The 19,224-nt window shown below is 43.5% G+C and overlaps 1 protein-coding gene across 1 annotated transcript in view; it reads left to right on the top strand.

The window, feature by feature from the left end:
* ABCG8 (ATP binding cassette subfamily G member 8) overlaps positions 1-19,224 on the top strand; it is a 36,307-nt gene extending 17,083 nt beyond the window's left edge. Inside the window, exons 6-13 of the mRNA XM_025178998.3 lie at positions 2,027-2,296; positions 9,468-9,633; positions 9,749-9,832; positions 11,965-12,164; positions 12,299-12,375; positions 15,994-16,261; positions 17,458-17,585; positions 18,543-19,224. Of these exons, the coding sequence (XP_025034783.3) occupies positions 2,027-2,296; positions 9,468-9,633; positions 9,749-9,832; positions 11,965-12,164; positions 12,299-12,375; positions 15,994-16,261; positions 17,458-17,585; positions 18,543-18,680 (1,331 nt within the window). The 3' untranslated portion in view covers positions 18,681-19,224. The remainder of the gene's footprint in view (positions 1-2,026; positions 2,297-9,467; positions 9,634-9,748; positions 9,833-11,964; positions 12,165-12,298; positions 12,376-15,993; positions 16,262-17,457; positions 17,586-18,542) is intronic.

Here is a 19,224-nt window from a genome sequence, read left to right as displayed (position 1 = left end):
TACTTGAGTTTTCAACACCCAATTGCAAAGAAACCTTCAAATAGAAAATATTATTTCTCCCTTTTTCACTTTTGTGCTCCTATTTTTTGATAATTATACCTTTCTCATTTTGAGGATTTTATACACAATGACATTGTGTCACTCTTTCTAACTGAACAATGCAAATGGTCTGAGCACACAGCATGTGAGTGGAAGTACTGTAAAAGCTTTTTGATCCACCATGTTGGGAGAATGGGGAATGCCAGTAAGTGAAAAATCCCGGTTAACTAAGAGGGAAGGAGTTTTGGTGCTGGAAGAGATGTGTGGTGGAGACATGGGAGGGGACTTGGATGGGGAGTTGAGGCACAGCAGGAATTTTGGGGTGCTGGATCTGAAGGGCACTCACTCTGGGTGGTTCCCCCCAATCAGCAACCTTTCCCTGCTGCTCCTGCTGGAGGCACAGGTAGGCAGCTCTGCGTGTGGCCCCAGCCCTGCCTTGCCCCAAGAGCTAGCTCTGCAGTTTCCATTGATTGGGAGACCCTAGTCCCCTCTTGCACCCAAACTCCCTCCCAGAGCCTGCACCCCCTTCAGCACCTGAAACCACTCCCTTCCATACACCTTACTCCTTGTGGCTCTTCCTCTGCCTAGGAGCAGCAGGCACCTGATGCCACTTTTGGGAAGCCTGCTAGCCCTGCACCAACTGGACTTTTTCTGAAGAGTAGAAAAGCCAGTTTATAGAGCTTTCTGCTTAGTACAGGGCTAAGTAACACAGCTTTTATTGTAGTGCTCCAAACTCTAACCATACTGAGCCTACATGTCACCTAACATACATAGAGCAATACAGAACTGACATTACTGTAGGTGCTTGAATCTATTACATACATCTGGAAGTTAGGAGGAAAACACTGGAAATTAAAATACAGGCAGTCCCCGGGTTACATACAAGATAGGGACTGTAGATTTGTTCGTAAGTTGAATCTGTATGTAAGTCGGAACTGGCGTCCAGATTCAGCTGCTGCTGAAACTGACCAGCAGCTGACTACAGGAAGCCCGAGGCAGAGTTGCTCTGCCCCAGGTTTCCTGGAATCAGCCACTGATCAGTTTCAACAGGCTGAATCTGGACGCCAGTTCCAACTTACATACAGATTCAACTTAAGAACCCCAGGCGTCCCCAAGTCAGCTGCTGCTGAAACTGATCAGCGGCTGATTCCAGGAAGCCCGGGGCAGAGCAACTTTGCCTCGGGCTTCCTGTAGTCAACACTGGTCAGTTTCAGCAGTGGCTGACTTGGGGACGCCTGGGGCAGAGCAGCTGGGGTGCTGCTGGGTTGTTCCAGCAGCACCCCAGCTGCTCTGCTTCAGGCGTCCTGATTCAGCCGCTGCTGAAACTGACCAGCAGCGGCTGAATCAGGACGCCTGGGGCAGAGCAGCTGGGGTGCTGCCAGGTTGGTCCAGTAGTGCCCAGAGCGGCGCTGCGGGACCAACCGGCAGCGCCCAACTGCTCCACCACAGGCGTCCAGAGAAAAGCCTGGTCTGCTGGGGGGGGGGGGCATACTAGCTGCGCTCCCTCCCCCCCCAGCAGACCAGGGAGACACGGGCGGCAGACCGAGACGCACCACAGTCCCGCCGCCCGAGACACACCGTGGTCCCGCCGCCCGGGTCCTCTGCGGCTTTGCTCCGCGTCTCCCTGGTCTGCTGTTCTCCAGCAGACCAGCAGACCAGGGAGACGCGGAGCAAACCCCGTTCGTAACTGCGGATCCGACATAAGTCGGATCCGCGTAACTCAGGGACTGCCTGTATAGGATCTGAATCTATTCCCACTGACAGTGAATGACAATTCTTATTAATTTCTGTGGGAGCAGGATTGGGACTACAGTAAATGCTTTAATAATGTGAAGGGAATTTTCCCTTGTTGAATCATATTTGATCCTACTGTTTTGAAAAAAAAAACTTTAAAATATATCAGTAAGATTGTATGTGCTGGTGCTAATTCCACTTACAACACAAAATCAGACAATGCTTTCCCATCATCACCTTTTATTTTTTACAGGAATACTGATACTTGATGAACCCACATGTGGACTAGACAGTTTTACTGCACACAACCTTGTGATAACATTATCCAGGCTCGCCAGAGGAAACAGATTAGTTCTCCTTTCAGTTCACCAGCCCAGATCAGACATCTTCCATCTCTTTGATTTAGTTCTTCTGATGACCTCTGGAACTACAGTCTATTCTGGAACTGCTCAAGATATGGTCCAATATTTCACAGAAATAGGCTATCCCTGCCCAAAATACAGCAATCCTGCAGATTTCTATGGTTAGTATCAAATGTGATTAAACAATTAAAAAGCAGGTGCACAAAAATATTTATTTTTGTAAGCTTACGTAATGCACTGATTTTTTTATTTAATTATGTTTAGATACTGTCTGGTGCATGATTTATAAACCGATTTTATTTAAATGAGACCTTTGTTTACTCTTTGCTAGAGTAACAGTTTAGTAACAGTTTAAAAATAAGTGGAGCTGTATGGTAAAACTAACTTTAAATAACTATGTATGTGACAATCCATTGACCTCTGCAAGCTATGGCTAATGTTTGCACTTGCTTGGTTTCACACACTATTAGTCTCATGTCTTAAATGCTCTAGAGATTTCTGCACCTATTACAAAATAAGAGAGCCAGTCAGTTGTTCTTCTACAGAGAGCTCTTTACCTTATGTTTTTTAGGATGATAAACTGGTTTTCTAAGGTAAATAACTTCACCATGCCCAGGGTGTGGGGGGGGGGGGAACATTATGCTAGTTATTGGGGTTCACTGTTGTACGCCAGCTGGAGGGGGAGACCCCAAACAGTTGAATTCCTGTCAAGGTTCCTCTTGGCAAAAAAAATCTGAAGTCTCTGTCTCAGGTTCCTCTCTGGAGTCACCAGTATCTCGGAGGCATGACTCCTGGCTGTGTCTGGCCCATGCCCCAGTGGCTCAGAGGGCTGTGCGCAGCTCAAGGAAGGTCTTACTCTGAGGCCAACACTCAGACCTGTGGTCCCTGGTGGATTTGGCCCAGTGGACACTGGCTGCCTTACTGCAGGGTCACCCTCCTCTGGGTGTGTCTGGGGTTGTGTTGGGGGAGTGAGCGAGCACCAGAAGTCAGGGAAGGAATCACTGGCAGAGGCCTGGGCTTAGAGAACAAGACTTTCTTCCCCCGGTCATCATGCAGAGGCTTACTTAGGGTGTTCAGTGCGTCCATGTGGGGAGACTGCCACAGAGACACTCTGGGAAATCTCCTTCTTGTTTGGCTTTCTCTAGGCAAGTTCCCTATGGTTAGTGTCCCTCATGATGCTGACCACAGAGTCACTACCTCGAGCTTAGTGCTCCAAACGCACTGGCGTCCACAAATGCAGAGTTATGGCTAGAATGTCACTGGACAGTCCTCTCATATTGGCCACAGCGTCCTGTGAGTAGCAACCAAAGAGCAGCAGCCAAAACCCCCTTTTCACCGTCTGGGGCAGCCTCCCTAGCAAGTCACCTGGGGTGTTTCTACACAGCAGGGCTTAACTTAAAATAAGATACACAGATTGAGCTACATCAGTTGGGAGCGTCTACACAGCACTTATTTAGAAATAGAGCACTCTTCCTCCGACTTCCCTTACTCCTCATACAATGAGGGTTACAGTAGTTGGAGTACAGAGTCCTCCAGCTTGCCAGTATTTCAACATTATTTCAAAATAACTGCCTGCCATGTAGACGCAGGCTAAGTTATTTCAAAATAATGTTGCTGTGTAGACATACCCCCGGACTGCTCTCTATCTGGTAGCAGCCAGATCCCCCAGCTCAGGACTAGTAGTAAGGGCTGGAAGGCAAATTAGAACCCCCCACCTAGATCAGGGCAAGGAGCAGCCAGACTTACCTGTCCACCAAACCAGGAGATTGTCAGAGCCAGGCAGCAGCATAACAATTTCTCTATTGCAGCAGTTCACTCCATTAGGTGACCTTATCAGCCTTACACCAGAATATTTATTGCCTACTAGCTAAACAATCGATTGCATATTAATGTGCAAATAAATGTTTGCATATTTCCTTATGTTTTCCAGATTTCTGATAGTTCAGGCTTTATGGAAATGGGCAACTGGAATGTCTGAAGAATTCCAGTCCTTCTAATTAAGGGAAAATGGTGCTATAAGGAGAAAAAAAATGTGTATTAGTTGAGTGTGTCTCTACTACTATAGTCTCTACTACTGTTTTCAAAGATTTATCTTTCATCCTGCCCTGACATTTTGTGCTACTTGTCTCAAATCTGAGCACCGTAAATTGGTTGTTCACATTCGAAAGTGGTGGGGTAGTGGTGGGGACATATAATATATTGTGAATTCATTCATGGAAAAATCTGCTTAGACTGCCTACAGACTCAGGGTCAAATTAGTAGCTTATCAGCTCCTTGCACTGAGCCTTGATCATCTGTTTATGCAGTGTAATTTATCATTTTGTAATCCATAGCTGGCCAAGTTTGTGTGCTCCTACGCTCAACCTGATTGTTTAACCATGATTGTTTGGGTGACAGGATGTGATGTGATAACATTTGAACACTATGTCTGATCAATTCCAAAATGTTAGGACAATGTTCTAGGTATCAGTGGGCAGAATGCTATTGATTTGGGTGAAAATGGGAAAGATGAAACAGGGACACAGCTCCAGTACCTGGTAGCAGACTTGACACCTTCAACCACCCCTATAATTGCCCATAAGGGCATGGCTACACTAGAAAAAAAATTCAAAATAAGTAAAATTGAAATAACTCCTGAAATAACAAAACTGAAATAGCACATCCGCACTACAAGCCAGCATTGAAATAGCTCAGAATTATTTCAAAATAGCACGTTCGCACTGATTAGAGCCTGCCTCAGATTTAGAGCCCCCAGAAGTGCTCTGGGGAGAGCACGAAGAGGGTGGACAGTTCTTGTGGCTGCTTAATCAGGCAAGCTGTAACACGTGCTTTCAGTGGCTCCTCTCTACAGTTGCATCTCACATGCCACTCCTCCACTGCCTCCCCTCGTGCGACACCAAATGGATGCAGTGTGCTTTGGATGCACACTAGTGGACACCACAGCACTCACAGCATGGAGCCAAAACTGCTCCAGGCTCATGGGCCTCATGCTGTGTCTCATGGCGTGGTTTATCCACACTGCCCACATGCTGCTCCAGCAGGATGATGACCAGCCCCAACCAGAGGACACCTTCACCCAGGTCCTGGCGCTCTTGCTGCTGCAAATACCCCTAAACCCCCAGACACCATTGAACGCTGCTTCTGGCAGAGGGAGACCAGTTCCGAATGGTGGGTCTGCATTGTCCTTCAGCGATGGGACAACCAGCAGTGGCTCCAGAACTTCTTCACACAGAAGGCCACTTTCCTGGAGCGCTGCATATGGCTCACCCCTGTCCTCAGGCAACAGGACACCTGGCCGAGACCCGCCATTCCCATGCAGAAGTGCATCACCATTGCCCTATGAAAGCTCACCAAGCTGGACAGCTGCCGCTCAGTTGGGAACCAGTTCGGCATGGGGAAATCCACAGTCAGGGACGTGCTTCTGCAGGTAGCCAAGGTCATCAACAATGTGCTGCTACAGAGGGTTGCCACTCTGGGCAACATAGACACCAACGTCAATGGCTTTGCCGCCTTGGGCTTCCCCAGATGCAGGGGGCCATAGATGGCACTCATATTCCCATCCTAGCCTCGGACTATATCAACAAGAGGGTGTACTTTTCAATGGTGCTGCAGGCCCTTGTGGACAACAAGGACCAGTTCATGGACATCAGCATCAGCTGGTGGGGGGAGGCACACGATGCCTGCATCTTCTGGAGCTCCTGCCTGTTCCAGAAGATGTACACCGGCACTTTTTTCCCTGATTGCACCATCAGGGTCAGGGACATGGGCGTGCCCTTGTGCATCCTGGGTGATGCATCTTCCTCCTTCTTACTCTGGCTGAAGAGGCTGATAAAGCTCTACACAGACAGCCTGGACTCCCCCAAGGAGAATTTCAACTCCAGGCTCAGCAAGTGCCACATGGTCATGAAGCGTGCATTCGTCCACTTGAAGGGGAGAGTCAGGAGCCTCCTCACCCACCTGGACCTGAGCAAGTGAAACAACCCCTTCATGGTGGCAGCCTGCAGGTGTGCCCTACAACCTTTGGGAGAGCAACGGGAGACTTTCCTGCCAGGGTGGGGGGCAGAAGCTGAACAGCTGACCAGGTCTTTTGAGCACCCAGACACTAGTGCCATTCAATGAGCACATCGGGGGCTGTGCTCATCAGGGAGGCCTTGTGGAGAGTTTCAGCCAAGATCAGCTGTGAGACTCTCCCCTGGGCCTCTCTACAAGGGGTCCCTGAATTGCCCCTGTGTGCCTTTCCTCCCATACGCCTCCTGCCTTCCCTTCCCACCTTCCCCCTCCCCTTCAGAGCAAATTAAAAAACCTTTTTTCTTGGAACAAACAAGTCTTTTTATTTGGGGGCTCTAACACAGAGGAGAGACTGGGGAAAGACTCTGCAGTGGGGAGGGGGAAAGAAGGGAGAGCAGGGCTCAGGGATGGGGCTGGGAATGGTGCCTGCCCTGTTCAGCTCTGGAGGCCTCAGCTGCCCTGGAGGTCCCACCTCCCCATGTTCCGGGGCCCCAACAGCCCTTGGAAGGCTAGGAGCAGAAGCCAGGGGGCAGGGGTGGGTGTGGTTGTGGCTGTTGGCCCACTCCAAGCATAAGGCCATGCACTCTATCACCAAGGTGAGGGAGGAGTATATGGCCTGGTGCTGGCTCGACAACTGGTTACAGACAGCCTTCCCCTGCTCCCAGTCAGTGCGGTGCTACCTCCTCCCACCCCGTGGGCGGCCCACTCCTGGCACTTGTTGTTGAGCCCCGGATGAGGGACTAGAGGCAGGCCATTTGATCCCATAGCAGGTTCTCGTGGATTCTCTTTTTCCAGCCAATCCTGCGGAATGGGAGGATGGCATGAGAGGTGGTGGATGTGCCACACTGTAGCTAGCCCATCTGTGAAGAAAAAGGACAAGAGCAGTCATCCCAGGAGACAGTGTGTGTGAAACCTAACCATAACCTCTGAACAGACACTGAAGACGTTGGCGATGTGCTTTGAGCAAAGCCATGTGTTGCCCAGACAGCAGGCACTTTCCTGCAGGGGCACAGACATCCCAGGAAGCAGTGCTATACCCATGGCTTGGGGACAAGCAGGCATGGGAAGGTGCCGGCCAGACCAGGACCCTGCGGGCAAGGGGCGGGGAATGGGGTGACTCGGCTTCCTTCTGTGTACTGCACATGCTGGGTCCTGCTGCACTGGCAGCATCCTGCAAAGAGGGAACTTCTATCTCTGCTTGCTTGGGGGGCAGGTTGGGAGAGGTGTGTATAAGCGCCAAAGGCTGCTTTCCAGAGAGTGCTACTGGGTTCCCTTCCACCTCCTCCCCCTGGCAGGTTCCCATGCAGGAGATCTGTCTCTTCCCCATCACTGTGCTTGACCGAGAGTGGCTGCTGCCCAAATATGGGCATGAGCCTGTGCTGTGTGTAGCACTGCTATATGTTTCCATGACCCTAGCCTCTTTAGTGAGAGCTTGTTGTAGGAAGGTGTCCCACCATGGAGGATGGAGAAAGGCAAAGTTCTCCAGGAACTTTGTAAGGAGGAGCGAGGGGTTCCTGTGTGAGAGCATCATGGAGTTGAATGCTCCAGACTGGCGCTCCATGTGCACCCATATGCTCAGGCTGTTGTGTGACTCCCAGGCTGAGTAGGCTGAGAAGGCTGAGAGAGGAGTGCACAGCCCCTCACAGCTTGTCCCCTGCCCCCACGTGTAGATAGGGAAACTTATAGAACTCACCTGAAGTGCGTTCCCCAGTTTTGTACAATGCCTGGGAGACATCCTGAGAGAAGGGGACTAGTTCCAGGGTGAGGAGCAGCTCCTGCCTTGCAGGCATGGTCACCTGCCTGGCCTGCTTCTCCTCCTCTTCCTTCTCCTCCTCCACAACCCTGCCTTTGTGGAGGCTGATGCCAGGTGTGTCCTGGCCAGACTTGATGACAACAAGATGGGGACCGGCCCCTTCCCAGGATGGCATCGAGATGTCTGTAGTAGCGGCACACAAGCAGTGCCGCCCCAGAGCATCTATTCTGCTCTCTGGCCTTTCCGTAGGCCTGCCTGAGCACCTTAATTTTCATGTGGTCCTGGTCAAGGATCTGTGTGTCTCCCTTCTTGGACTGGCTGGTTGCCAGCCAGCCGTAGACATCGATGTTGTGCATTCTGGTGTGGAGATCTTGGAGGTTGGTCTCCTACCTCAGACCTTGATGAGATCTAGGATCTCTACACCAGTCCAAGCCCGTGCTCGCATGTGTCCCTGGCCATGGGCACCTGAGGGTGCTGTGGGAGTGCTGGCAGCCGTCGGGGTCTCTGAGGGAGCTCTAGGGTCGGCCATGGCTCCTGTGCTGGTGTGGTGTGGCTCAGGGCTGGCAAAGATCTGCACGTGCCACAAGTCCTTTTCCTGCAGCCTGTTACTTTAAAGGCTCCGCAGGAGAAGGGGAACACTGGAGATGTCAGGTGTGGCTGGAGTGGCTACAAGTGCAGCTGTGAGAAGCCTCTGGAGGCCAATTATTTCAAAATAACAGCAGCTGAGTGCCCACGCTCACTCTATTTCAAAATAATTTCAAAATAAGTGTAATTCCTCCTGGAAAGCAGGTTGTCAGATTTTGAAATAACTTTTGAAATAACAGGCTTGGTAGTGTGGATGCTCCATTTGTTTTTTCAAAATAACTCCCTAGTATAGACCAAGGCGAGAGCAAAAAAATTAGTTGATGGCAGCCAATCCCATATTCTAGCATAACAATATCTCCCCATCTTAATTGAAAATGTCAGCACTCTGTCTGACTTAGTTTTCAGACAAATAAAAATGGTGGAGGGGAAGGTGAACATAGGGGAGTAGGAGAAAAAGGGAATCCTTGTGGAGGAGAGAATGGAGGACATTTATATGGGAGGGAGGCACACAGAGCCCTTGTGATAGGGGAGAAGAGGGTACAGAGGTAGAGAGAAATATAGGGAACATACATAGTCCCTGTATGTGACAAACAGAGCATGAGAAAGCAGACAAAGCCTTCCACGCATTGGAGTACATTCCCAAACTAGAAAGAAAACTATTCATATTGTAATAGTAAAATATAGTGCTGTAGTGGTCAACCTTAAAAGCATCCACTTTTTCCTTTGCTGATTACATAACACTAATTCAAGATGTGCATATTTTCTAGAGAAAATATAGGGAACACTGCAACTACTGAATTAATGGTATTGTGTTATGTAAAGCGATTGAAAAACATTTTAAGAATGACCACTGTAGTACCATATTATACAGATGTGCTTATAGTTTGGTAGATTCTAAAAAGGATACAATTTATTTTTAGCAATACAAATATGAATAAATGATCATATCTTAGGTACATTGACCCATATCAGATAATGTTTTGCAGTTGACTTGACCAGCATCGATAAACGGAGCAAAGAGAAGGAGATAGAAAGTCAGAAAAGGGTCAGGTCACTTGCCACCTTGTTTTGTGAGAAGATCAAAGATTGTGATGACTTCTTATGGAAAGCTAATGAAGGAGACTGTGTGACAACTGTTCATAGTGAACAACGGTAAAGTAATTGTGTTATTTATAAAAAGAACTGGATAGGAAATAGTTGCTGATATTGAACTACTCATTTTCTCTCTCTCTCTCTCTCTCTCTCTTTTTTTTTTGCTTTTGGTCAGTTTCCTTGTCACTTCAGAAGAGGTACATTCCCATTCAACTGATCAGTTACCAGGTGGCTTAAAGCAGTTTACTATATTACTAAGGTAATCTTATTATAAAAAGAAACTGAAGTCTTGCAGGAATAACATTTAAAAGTGCAATGGAAATGAATAAACAACAAATATTCTAGTAGCACCTTAAAGGCTAACAAAATATGTAAATGGTAGCATGAGCTTTCATGGGCACAACCTACTTCTTCGGATGACCGTTTCAGGTTGGGGTTTTTTTTTTTTGGTAGTCTTTAGTGGGATCATAGCAGAGAGGCTTGTAGAATCTGGTGTTGGTGAGTTATCTGGTCGCCTCCTGTTCATAATCTGTTCTGTTCATAATGACTACAGCGCCCCCTTTGTCAGCCTTTTTTATTATGATGTTAGAATTGTTTTTGAGGCTGTGCATAGCATTGCATTTTGCATAACTGAGGTTATATGTTGTTTGCTGACAATGTCAGCTCGAGCACATTTGCAGAAGCAGTCAATGTAGAAGTCAAGACTCTCGTTACGACCATTAGTAGGGGTCCACATAGAGGCCTTCCTCTTGTGGGATTGATGGGGAGAGGAGAGGGAGCAGTAAGGTCTGTGTGTGTTGTACATTGGTATGTTGGAAATATTCCTTTAGGGGGAAGTGGCAAAAATAGGCTTCCAGATCTCCACAGAACTGAATCACGTTCGTGCGGGTGGTGGGGCAGAAGGAGAGTAGTTGAGATAGGACAGATTCCTCTGCTGGGTTCAGAGAGTGGTCGGATAGGTTGACAACTTTGCTAGGTGAGTTGAAAGTATTGGGAATGAGAGATCCTGAGGTGTGTAGGAGTTTGGATAGTTTATTGTCCATTTTCTTTTGAAGGGAGATGAAGTGATCCTTGTTGGTAATTTGTTGAATTTTAGTCAAGTCTGGAAAAGATGAAGTGTATGTGGAAGCTTAGTTTTTTTATGTCACTTTCTAATGTTGAGAGCTCCTCCTTGATTATCTTCTGTTTGTTGTACAGAATGCTGATAAGGTGGTTCCTGAGTTTCTTTGAGAGAGTGTGGCATAATCTCTGGCTATAATCTGTGGGGTATGTAGATTTCAATGGGTTTTTCACCCTCAGTCCCTTAGGCATAATGTTCATTGTTTGCACTTGGAAAGGAAGATGATGTCTGTTTGGATCTGTGCGAGTTTCTTTGTGCAGTTGATGGCTTTCCACTCCATACAGCTGAATGCAGTGCCTTGCATGTTCAAAAGCTTCAAAGGGGTAGCCGAGTTAGTCTGGTAGATAACATCTGAAAAAGTGGGTTGTGCCCACGAAAGCTCATGATACCATCTACATGTTTTGTTAGTTTTTTAGGTGCTACTAGACTATTGGTTGTTTTTTAAGTTTCTCCTGTTACAGACTAACTTGGCTACTCCTCTGAAGCTTATGGAAATGAATGTTCAGAGAGAAAAATTAAGGGCAAGTTGAACATAGGTTGAAAGTCAGGGGAAAGCTGGCAATGAGTTTGTGTCACACTGGAATATAGAAATTCATACAAGATCAGATCATAGGTCCATCCCATATGCTGCTACTCTTACTTCATTCTTCAGAGAAAGGTAGCCACCCCTTTCCTTCAGTCAACCTAGCCAGTTGTGCCATGCTCCCCCTAGCAAGAAGATTCAAAAAGTTTCAACTCCTTTTGACTAAGACATCATGAGGCATGAAATTTGTTTATCCTTATTTTAGCATGATTTTTACTTGTGGTGGCTGCTGTAGTTGGCTGTGTAGCCGTAATACTTTCACAATTACTCAAAACATTGTAATTAACTGGTTTAATATGTCTGGAGTACCACCACTAGTATCTGGATCATGCTACAATTATTTAATTGTGTGTCATTGATCCTTAGTTAACAGGAATTCTGCTTTGCTCAAGTAATAGGATCTATATTCTTGAGCAGGAGGATCAGATTTCTATCCCCATGTCTATCTTGAATTTCCCAGTGACTGTATCTAGAATGATGACAACCATGAAGCATTAGGTGGCCCGAGATTTGTCAAAATAGCTTTTACTTGTATTATACATGCTCCTGTCTAAAAGGCCAAATTCTCATCCCATCTGAAATCAACATGGTTCAAGATGTGTCTATTATAAGAGGTTTCAGGCCAAAGTATCTAAATGTAGCTTAATTGGCATTACTATCTTACTGTCAGTGTTGTTGTTTTCCTTAGTCGTCAAATCTCCAGTGACTTCAGAGATCTTTCAACGTTGTTAATCCATGGATCTGAGGCCCTTCTAATGTCATTATTAATTGGATTCTTATACTATGGTCATGAGAAAAGCCAGCTATCTATTCAGGATACAATAGCTCTACTGTTTATGATAGGTGCACTGATCCCGTTCACAGTGCTTTTGGATGTTATTGCAAAATGTAAGTGTCTGTCAGTTTTAATGATAATGCTTTAAAACAAACAAAATAATATTTAATTGGTAATTAAAAAAATCTATTGATCATGGGCATGCAATATACCTGTCTTTTTGTTTTGGTTTGTTTTTTTACTGTAGGTCATTCAGAAAGAGCTATGCTTTATCATGATTTAGAAGATGGGATGTATTCTATTACCCCCTACTTCTTTGCTAAGGTAATTGGTTTCAGCTGTCAAGAAAAGTATAACTGGTTTTAACATGAAAAGTAAAAGCCTTGTGTGTGGGTGATGAAATTCTGTTCATACTTCACACTTATCGTGCCTGTCATCTAAAGCTGTCAGCCTGCTTCCCAAACATTTATTAACTAATTAATTAAGCCTCACCACGCTCTTAAAGCATCTGTCTCCATAAACCATGAGCCTGGTGCTGGGTCAGAAAGTAGTCAATGTTTAAGACGACCCTTTCACTGGCTACTGTTAGATTGCTGGGGACAGCAGGATTGGTAAGTCTTGCTGGCTGGGATAGGGCAGGAGCTGAAAAAGCCTTAGGTTAGATAGAAGCAGATAAAAACTGAGGGAGTCATTCTCTGCTGTCTCACCAATGAGCTGTCGGGCTGCAGGGGCTACCAAACTTGTTCCCTTTAAGGAAAAATTAACCCTTTTTGCTGTTGGAAGTGCTGAAGTAATCTTCCAGCATTCACTGGCCAGTCCCAAAGATAGAGAAATGGTGGAAGTGAGCCTTTGACTAAGGAAAGCTGCTGTTCATCATTGCCGTCTGTGCTAACTGGTGGGAGAACACGGCCAGCATTACCATTTAGGCAATCAATGTAGAGCTGTTTGTTTTCAATAGGAAATAGTTGTTTCATAGGAAAGAGATATCACTGAAGAGCAAGCACCATCACTTTCACTTCAGGTTGTCCCTGACTGAGGTGGTGGGACACAAAAAGGCTAAGTCCAACACCTGAAGTGTATAATTCAGAGAGCAGTCAGAGAAGTTACAAGTCAGACTGAATGGTTGTTTTCAAAAAGCATTTTTGACATGCTGTTCAGTAAGGAGTACTGGTAAAGTCATTTCTGAGCACAAATGTCATTTACATGATTTCTAGATGTAAACATCTGTGCAAACAAATCAGAAGGCTGGACAACTGAAATCTATTATTATTTCATTTGTTCCCATAAGATCTTCTATTCATAGTTTGGGCTCCAGAAGTGGTATTTTTAAACTTGTTACTAAAATAACAAACCTGTAGTTGGTTCTGAAGCACAACTTGGTCCCACCCATAGGAATTGTTTTGCATAGTTTTACATACCTTTTCTCCTCATGCATACCTCTATGTTGAAGTGCTGTTGTGAGTTTAGTAACATGAAGAGGACTAATCTGTGACACAGAAGAATCTTGGTAAGTGCTGCAGTTCAGGACAAAATGACAATGCTAGGTGCACATGCAACCATTACTCATCTCATCACCTTGATTTCAAATAAAATAAAATAAGTATAAAAAATGACAGAATATGGCAATTTAGTTTTTCAGTTTTGAGGGCCCAGTTTTGTTTGACTCAATAGTGATTGGAAGAAACAACCATATTAAATGTATGGAGCACAGTTGATTCTGAAAAAACCAAAGTTGCTTTTTAAAATATGGATTGCTATTGCCAGAGCTAAGACTAATCTCTTCCTTTAGGAAAGCTCTGCCACCATGGCATCTGTAATTTCAGTTTCCACTCCCACACAAGATTTAAAATACTCTCTGAGGTCACAGAAAACTCCTTCGGGGTGCTTCCCGGAGTGCTGACAAAGCCACTGACACTCACCTTCCTGCTGTCTGGGGCTCCTCACTACCCTGTCTTGATGGGCCAGCTCGCTGGTCTCCTTCAGCCAAGGTACAGAACTGAGATAACTGTCCCCCTTCCCCTGAGTAGCAGTAGAGACACTGAGGGTGCATCTAGACTACGTTCTTCTTTCAAAAGGAGATATGCAAATTTGGTGCTAATAATAATATGCAAATTTCATATCTTCTTCCAATTGCTTTTTCGAAAGCGGTTTGTTCAAAAATGAAAGCAGTTTAGACAGGGCTTTTTCGAAAGAACCCCCCTTTTTCGAAAGAACCCATCAAGTGAAAGCAGTTTAGATGGGGGGGTTTCGAAAGAACCCTTCTTCCTTAAAAAATTTGGTGTACAGGGTTCTTTCAAAAAAGGGGGTTCTTTCTAAAAAAAAAGTCTGAACTGCTTTCACTTTAAAAAATAACCACTTTCAAATAAGCGACTGGAAGAAGATATGCAAATTAGCATCTAATTTGCATATCTCCTTTCCAAAGAAGAACATAGTCTAGATGTACCCTGAAGCTCTTCAGGTCCAAGGAAAATGCAGTTTTGGGTTCAGCTTCCTGGGATACCATGCCCCAAATGGGATCTGAACCCTTAATAAATTGTTTAGGTAAGCCCCCTTTAACAATGAAAGGAGGATGTACACTGATTACCCCTCACCCCAGTAACAATTATTTGCACTGGGCCTGATAGTAAATAAAAAATATTTTATTAAGTACACGCAGTAGGATTTAAGTGGTTGTAAGTGAGAACAGGCAAAGCAAAGTAAATTACAAATTTAAAATAACAAAAAATGCTTAGCTAATTCTAACATTAAAACCTCAGTACAAACTTATGTAAAAAAAACTCACCCTCAAACTTGTTCTTATTCCAGCTAAGCCTCCAAACCAGGGAAATTCCCTCTCCCTTGGTTTTCTGGTTCGCTTTCTTGGGAGTGACATGACAGCCAAAGACAAAGACCCTGCTAAGCTTCCCATTGTTTTATGGATTCCCTTTTACAAGGAGAAGTTATCTGGCCAGTCCCTACCAGTTAGGACAGTCATGTAACTTCTTAAGACCAACCACTGCTAAGAATTAAAAGACAAAAGAAGTGTTTACATATGATTTCCCATTGAGGCATCCCAGCATTGGAACACCCTTGATGGCTTTCATTTGCACATTTAAAACCATAAAGCATTCCATACTCCGTATATCTAACTTTACACACTAGAATGATACATATACCAAAATAAGATACACAGATCTAGTGGATTATGACATGAAGATTGATAGGTTACATGAGATAATTTGTCCAAGGCACCTTTGAGTTAGGCACATCTCTGTCCACAAGTCCATTTTCTAAAGCATGGGGAAGGGGGTATCCGTCACATATTCATCAGTTGTTCTTGGAAAAAATAATTCTTTGTATTTCATATGCGCAAGAAGTTTGTTTCATTTTTATGAACCATAGCAGAAGAGTTATACTATTAAGTGACCTTAAAGTTTATACCTACTTATCTCCCATGGGCAGATTACAATACTGTCTATGTCCTTTAATTATTTATGAAAATTCTAATGTGTTTTGTTTCCACTGGATTAACTAGTTTGCAGACTGTGCTTCCCCAACAACAGGCAAAAATGAAGTTGTTTGTATTTTATGATTTGCAGTATACTCATCTTAAAGATTCTATAAATTTGGACTAAAATACATTTGCAGATACTCATTAGTGGCATTATTGCTATTAAGTTTATGAGAAATGTCTTAGATTCCTAGAAACTGACAAACTGTAACAAAACAAGACATCTAATCCATTTCAAGAAGCCTATCAATTTAGGTGTTAGTTATAGAAAATGTCACAACTAGGAATCGAAGGAAAATTAGCTAGAATCATTCTTTTTCTGATTTTTTTAGCGTCACTAATACCACTTAAAAAGGCGATTGCATTTTAATAGGTTATTTGCTGTTTCTTTTAAAATAAATGTTAATATGATGAAGTGCCGTGATTTTCAGTGTTTTTTCCCCTCTCAACAGATTTTGGGGGAGCTCCCAGAACATTGTGCTTTTGTGATAATTTATGGGGTTCCTATCTACTGGTTGGCAAATCTCAGTCCAGAACCAGGACATTTCCTTCTTAACTTCTTGGCTGTTTGGCTTGTGGTTTTCTGTGCCCGAGGAATGGCACTATGGATGGCAGCACTACTCCCAACACTGCAGTTGTCAGCCTTCTTTGGCAATGTCCTTTTCACAATATTCTTCCTGAGTGGTGGCTTCTTGATAAGCTTAGAAAACCTGTGGCTAGGTAAGACTGGCACATGCATCTCTAACCGACAACTACTTTCAGCTTTTGTAAATCAGGCATTTATGAGGCATTATGGTCTTGTGAATAGAACATGGGACAGGAACTTAGGAGACCTGGGTTCCAATCACAACTCTTCTAGCAGTTTGCAGAATTGGGGTTAACTTATAGATGGACAAGCCAGTTCAATCGCTGTATGCCTCAGTTTCCCCATCCATCTATAAAATGGGAATAATATCTACCATGTTTTGAGACCTATGGATAAAAAAAGCAGTACTGAAGAATATGTATGTACTGTATATTGTTTTTGTTCTGTCCAAGGGTTTTTAAATATAGAAATAATTCAAAGATTAATACCAAAACTATTTGATAAGTTCTAACCATCAGAATGAAAATCTGGAACAGCCTTTCAAGAAGAGCAATGGGGGAAAAAATTTGATAAGTTCTCTTTTCATTATAAGACTATATCATGAGTATAATTTAGCAAGCCTTCAGCATAACATTTAGCATTGTCATTTAATAAATAGCAACAAAATACTAGTTGCTTTGCTACTGGAATATTTGAACTGTCAAGTTAAATATTTAAAGGATACAAATGTTTGGGATATTTAAATAGAAATGTTTAAAAACTCATCATTAGTTTTACTGACAATGCTTATTTACTTTTAGCCCAACTTGTACAACAAATATAGAAGTGCCAATTATATTGTTTATAGTCAGTTTCTAGTCAATATCCGCTTATCAAAGCGGAAGGACAGAGCTCCAATATCAGAACTCTACATAATAAGCTTTAATGAAGTATGTTAAAAAATCATGGAGACTTTTTTTTATTTTATCCTTTGTAAAACTGTCTTTGTTTTTATAACAACATTTTTTTGTCTAACAATCTGAGTATGTCCTCTGTTTTTTATTTTATTACTGTAACAAAGTGGCTGTGTAGTATATTTTAATTGGAAATGTGTAGAAAGAGCTATAATCCTATTTTTGCCACCCTCAATTCTTCATCCAGTTTTGGATACTATATTGTTATGCATGTTGAGTTTGTGTGGACAAATTAATCAAAAGACATCACTGATATGAGGCTGCTGATTCATATAACTTATATGGATATGGCAGGGTTAGATATATAGATTCATTTTGTGTGTTTATATTGAGACATCATTCCTTTCTGTCTCTCTCCCTCCTTCCATCTTTTCCAGTTCCATTTTGGATTTCTAAAGTATCTTTTGTCAGATGGAGTTTTGAAAGCCTGATGCAAATTCAGTTCACTGAACTCACATACCAAATGACTGTTGGAAATGTTACCTTTCAAATTCCAGGGAAACGTGTAAGTCATAGTCTCCCAGAGAGACTGTTACATTTGATAATTTGGGGAATAGTTACTAAGGCAGTTATTATAGTAATTGGTTAAATGATATAAGCCTTGATTCAGCAAAGCACTTAGGGCTCATTGATTTTGCTAAATTGGAGCCATAGTGCATGCTGTTTGACCTTTCATGTAAAGCTGAGCTGCATCACCACCAAGGTTTGGTGGAATTATATAACTGCTCCTTTTCCCAACGAACTCACTGTCTAATCCCATACCAGGCAGAGTGGGGAAATGTAGTTGCCTGAGTTTTGACAGAGCCATATTAAAGGAGTCCCATTCCAGCATCCAGGAGGGAGGGAAAGAGACTGAGGTATGTTTTCTTCTTCTGTGAGGGAACCTTCAAAGCATGTGGGAAGTAGTACAAAAGGACTAGTGCCAGTGGTCAAGAGAATAAGGTTGAGAGCTACTGGTGTAGTGATTGAATACCTTACACTTTCATTTTTGGAGTTCCTGTTACTGTACTAAATGGAATCAGTCTGGTGATCTTACTCAGGTCTTCCGATGGACATGTTCTTGTACAGGAGTCATCATAGTATACAGCACAAATGGCAGCCTCTGCTTAAGACAAGGTCGATGCAGTGGCAGATGTGTCAGAACATTTATAGGGTGCCTGCCTGTTTTATGCCTTATGGGGGGGGGGGGGAGAAATGAAACACATTTTTAAAGGGCAAATAAAGCAATAATTCCCTTCACAAACCTCAAATACACATTTGTTGGAAAACAATGTTTAGAAATAGAACTGTGTTCCTACTAATGATTTCATTTGTTGAGCGATGTAGCAAAGCTGATCTTACTGTAATTGATAAATAAGAACAGCTGCAAGGATGGAAGAGGAACAAAATCAAAATGTTCCACTTCCCTAGATCTATTTTCAAGAGATTTTTAATTATTCTTTTGTGCTATCTGTGCTTACAGGTAATTCAAGCTATGAATCTGGACTCATATCCTCTCTATGCGAGCTACCTCATCCTCATTGGTATTAGTATTGGTTTCATGCTTTTATACTACTTATCTCTGAGGTTTGTCAAGCAGAAATCAAATCAAGATTGGTAACAGGTAAAAAAGAAAGAAAATATTAGTGCAAGTTATTCTCACACTTGCAAAATATCTGCCCCCTCCCTCACCACAAAAGAGACTCCATCTTTTATACTTCACAAGTTCAAATCTTTTATTAATACTCTACATCAGAGATGTACTGTAAAGTCTCTTTTAATAATAGGGCATTATTTTATGTAAACCACTGGATGGCAGCAGAATACAGACAGTTGAAAGCCATCTTCAGAATCTTTAACTCTGCTATAAGTGGTAAAGAAATAACTGAATTGTGTCTTCAACATTTTTCCTTGTGACATCATCATCATATAGGAGACAAAATGAGTGTGACTCATGTATGTTTAGTTTGAGACTATGGGCAAGGTCCTCTGCTGGTGTAAAACTGTGACGCTCCCTTGACTTAAATGTCTTTATACTGATTTACATCAGCTGATGATCTGGCCCACACTTTTAAAATGAATACATACCATATTACTGAACTTAATTTGGAGATTCAGAGTAACAGTATAAGGAAAATAACTATTTACATTTTTCAGCATTTCTC

The sequence above is a fragment of the Pelodiscus sinensis genome, chromosome 3, assembly GCF_052426305.1.
Source record: "Pelodiscus sinensis isolate ZL-2025 chromosome 3, ASM5242630v1, whole genome shotgun sequence".
NCBI classification, from domain to species: domain Eukaryota; kingdom Metazoa; phylum Chordata; order Testudines; family Trionychidae; genus Pelodiscus; species Pelodiscus sinensis.
This window is presented reverse-complemented; position numbering and strand designations above follow the sequence as displayed.